The sequence below is a fragment of the Otolemur garnettii genome, unplaced genomic scaffold, assembly GCF_000181295.1.
Source record: "Otolemur garnettii isolate 467f Iridium unplaced genomic scaffold, OtoGar3 scaffold00148, whole genome shotgun sequence".
Classification (NCBI taxonomy): domain Eukaryota; kingdom Metazoa; phylum Chordata; class Mammalia; order Primates; family Galagidae; genus Otolemur; species Otolemur garnettii.
Genome location: NW_003852543.1, coordinates 3,845,810 through 3,849,374, shown reverse-complemented (window position 1 = coordinate 3,849,374; position 3,565 = coordinate 3,845,810). Strand labels below are relative to the sequence as shown.

The 3,565-nt window shown below is 45.3% G+C and overlaps 1 protein-coding gene across 1 annotated transcript in view; it reads right to left on the bottom strand.

Annotated features, from left to right (window-relative positions):
• The window catches only part of FER1L5 (fer-1 like family member 5), a 60,761-nt gene extending 58,729 nt beyond the window's left edge, over window positions 1-2,032 (bottom strand). The window contains exons 1-2 of the mRNA XM_012811024.2: window positions 1,937-2,032; window positions 1,729-1,764 (exon numbers count right to left, since the gene is read on the bottom strand). Of these exons, the coding sequence (XP_012666478.1) occupies window positions 1,729-1,764; window positions 1,937-2,032 (132 nt within the window). The remainder of the gene's footprint in view (window positions 1-1,728; window positions 1,765-1,936) is intronic.
• Between the last annotated feature and the right edge of the window lie 1,533 nt (window positions 2,033-3,565).

Genomic DNA, 3,565 nt, shown 5'->3' with positions numbered 1-3,565 from the left:
ACCAAGCCACAAAATGTCTATAACAGGCTGAAAGCTCTCCATAAGCTGAAGCTTCCCAAACAGCTGGGACTATGGGTGCCTGCCACAACACCCAGCTATTTTTAGAGACAGGGTCTTGCTCTGGCTCAGGCTGGTCTTGAACTCCTGAGCTCAAGCAATCCATCTGCTTTGGTTTCTCGGAGTATAAGGACCCCAGAAATACTTTTAACAGATGATCGTCTGTAGTTCTTCAAAAAAGTCTCTAAATTGCTAAACTGCTTTGAACTTCTTCCCAGAGAAAGAACATGAGAGAGAGTGTGTGTGTGTGTTGTGCTGTGGGTGGTGAGAAGGGGTAAAAAGTAGTAGATGGCATATGGAAAAAGAAGCTGGAAAGGGCAGGGACGAAAGGAATATAAACATCAAACACAAACATGGAATTGTAAGAATTTGTGGGTAAATCTGTGAGTCGACCCAGAGTTCTAGCTTTTAGGTATCTGTGTAAGAAATATTTCTAGAAGGAGAAAGATGGTGTCCGTGAGGCTATGTGGAAGATGGGTCAGAATCAAGTGAGCAGCTGCCAATCTCCTGCCTGGCTAATGGTAAAATCCCTTAGTCAGGGCAGACACATACTGAACTCCCACTACACTCTTTAAATTTGCCAACAGTGGTCATAGGTATATATCACCCTGTGAACCTGGAGTCCTAAATGTCCAACCTCTGAGTATTGCCATGTTCAACAAGCAGAAAAAAATTCAAGGAATTTCATTCTTTACCCATGTCTCTTTTAGGAACTACTGTGTCATTTTTTCTCTTGGACCTGATTTTCTCACTTCTGTCAGTTCCTGCAAAACCTGACTGTCCTATATCCACCTCTACCCTTTGTCCACCCCTTTTTTCTTTTGGTTCGCAGCTCTTCAATATCTAGATATTCTATATATCTTTCATAAATTCATTCACATCAATCTTCCCCTTCCTTCTTGGATTTCTTTTTACTTATCTATGAGAAAAAAAATGGAGGCCACACGCAGTGGCTCACACCTATAATCCTAGTACTCTGGGAGGTCGAGGTGGGTGGATTGCCTGAGCTCACAGGTTTGAGACCAGCCTGAGCCAGACTGAGAGCTCATCTCTAAAACTAGCCGGGCATTGTGGTGGGCACCTGTAGCCCCAGCTACTTGGGAGGCTGAGGCAAGAGAATCACTTGAGCCCAAGAGTTTGAGGTTTCTCTGAGCTATGACACCATGGCACTCTACCAACAGTGACAAAGTGAAACTCAAAAAAATGGAGATAAGGGCCAGGAACAGTGGCTCACACCTTGGGAGGCTGAGGTGGGTGGATTGCTTGAGTTCACAGGTATGAGACCAGCCTGAGCCAGAACAAAGACCTCATCTCAAAAAACAGCCGGGTATTGTGGTGGGCATCTGTAGTCTTAGCTACTTGGGAGGCTGAGGGAAAAGAATCACTTAAGCCCAGGAGTTTCATGTTGCTATGAGCTATGATGCCACAGCACTCTATCAAAGGTGACAAAGTGAGACTCTGTTTCAAAAAAAAATGGAGATGATTAAACTTGCCTTGTCTACCTCTAAAATTGCTTTGAGGATCAGGCATCATCATCTGTATGTAAGCTTTCTTTTTCTTTTTCTTTTGAGACAGTCTTACTCTGTTGCCCACGCTAGAGTGCGGTGGCATCAGCCTAGCTCATAGCAACCACAAACTCCTGGGTTCAAGAGCCTCCTGAGTGGCTGTGACTATAGGCTCCTGCCATAACACTTGCCTAATTTTTTTCTATTTTTGGTAGAGACAGGGTCTCACTTGAACTCCTGACCTCAAGTGATTCTCCTGCCTCAGCCTCTCAGAGTGCTAGGATCCCAGGCAAGAGCCACCGTGCCGGCACTCTAAACCTGTTTGTACATTGAATGGTGTGTTGCCTCTTGGGCTTCTCTCTCCCATTTAGAGCCTGGAGCTCACCTCTGAAGGTGATGCTCAAGCAGGATCTGGGTGGGGGGATTAGGGGTGGGTTAATCTTGGCCGATTCCACGAAAAGCCGCAACATATTGGAGATCTCCTTCCTCTTCTCCTTCCCTCTGAAACGTTGCAGCTTTCTTCTTGGAGGTCCTTGGTCCACGGCTTCCCCCAAGGGCTCCTGGGGGTGAGTGGAACCCTGCTTCTGGGACCTGTTGCTTAGCAACAGAAGCGATGTCACAAAGGTGGGTGAATGGTTCTTGGTTCTGGAGAGAAACCCAGTGGAATGAGAGGAGGAAGTAACAGTATAGGCACTCTACCAAAAGCAACATAGTGAGACTCTATCTAAAAAAATAAAGCAAAGAGGGCGGTGCCTGTGGCTCAGTGAGTAGGGCGCCGGCCCCATATACTGAGGGTGGTGGGTTCAAACCTGGCCCCGGCCAAACTGCAACAAAAAAAATAGCCGGGCGTTGTGGTGGGCACCTTTAGTCCCAGCTACTCAGGAGGCTGAGGCAAGAGAATCGCCTAAGCCCAGGAGGTGGAGGTTGCTGTGAGCTGTGATGCCATGGCACTCTACCAAGGGCAATAAAGTGAAACGCCGTCTCTTAAAAAAAATTAAAATAAAGAAATAAAGCAAAGAAATGAAACAAGATGCTATTTATCACTTCCCAAATTGGCAAATAATTTAAAAAATAGTAAACCCAGGTGGCGCCTGTGGCTCAAGGAGTAGGGCGCCAGCCCCATATACCGGAGGTGGCAGGTTCAAACCCAGCCCTGGCCAAAACTGCAAAAAAAAAAAAAGTAAACCCAGAGTACTGAGGAAGGGAGGGAGAAAAGATACAAATCTATATATGAGGTCTGACAAATAGGTTCCAGAACTCATCCCAGAAAAATTGCTACATACCTTGTTGCTGAACATCACTAGAGTCATGTTTGAAGTATTTCCTTTGGGAAGCTATGCACCAACGAAAGTGCCTAGTTTACCCTTCACAGCAATTTTGAAACTCTTTTTCTGGAATGACCATCAGAGCTATCATCTTAAGAAGTCTGACAATTAAGTTTGTGAACTTGCTACCGTGCACTTACATTGGCAGCTCTGTTCAAACACTTTGGTGAGATATCATAACCTTAGTGTATCAATGTCTTGCAGCTGTGTTCGTGTCAATGTGTGGCAGTGTCTTGCTGTGTGGCATTCATTTTTGTTGTTTTGTTTTGTGTGCTATATGACAATAATTCTGATAGTCATTCCAGAAAAAGAGTTTCAAAATTGCTTTGCTTTTTTTCTTTTTTCTTTTTTGAGACAGAGTCTCACGATGTCACCCTTTGGCAGAGTGCCATGGCATCACAGCTCACAGCAACTTCAAACTCTTAGGCTTAAGTAATTCTCTTGCCTCAGCCTCTCAAGTAGCTGGGTCTATAGGTGCCTGCCACAATGCCTGACTTTTTTTTTTTTTTTAAGACAGAGCCTCAAGCTGTCGTCCTGAGTAGAGTACTGTGGCATCACAGCTCACAGCAACCTCCAACTCTTAGGCTCAAGCAATTCTCCTGCCCCCTCCCAAGTAGCTGGGACTATAGGTGCCTACCACAACACCTGGCTATTTTTTGGTTGCAGTTGTTATTGTTG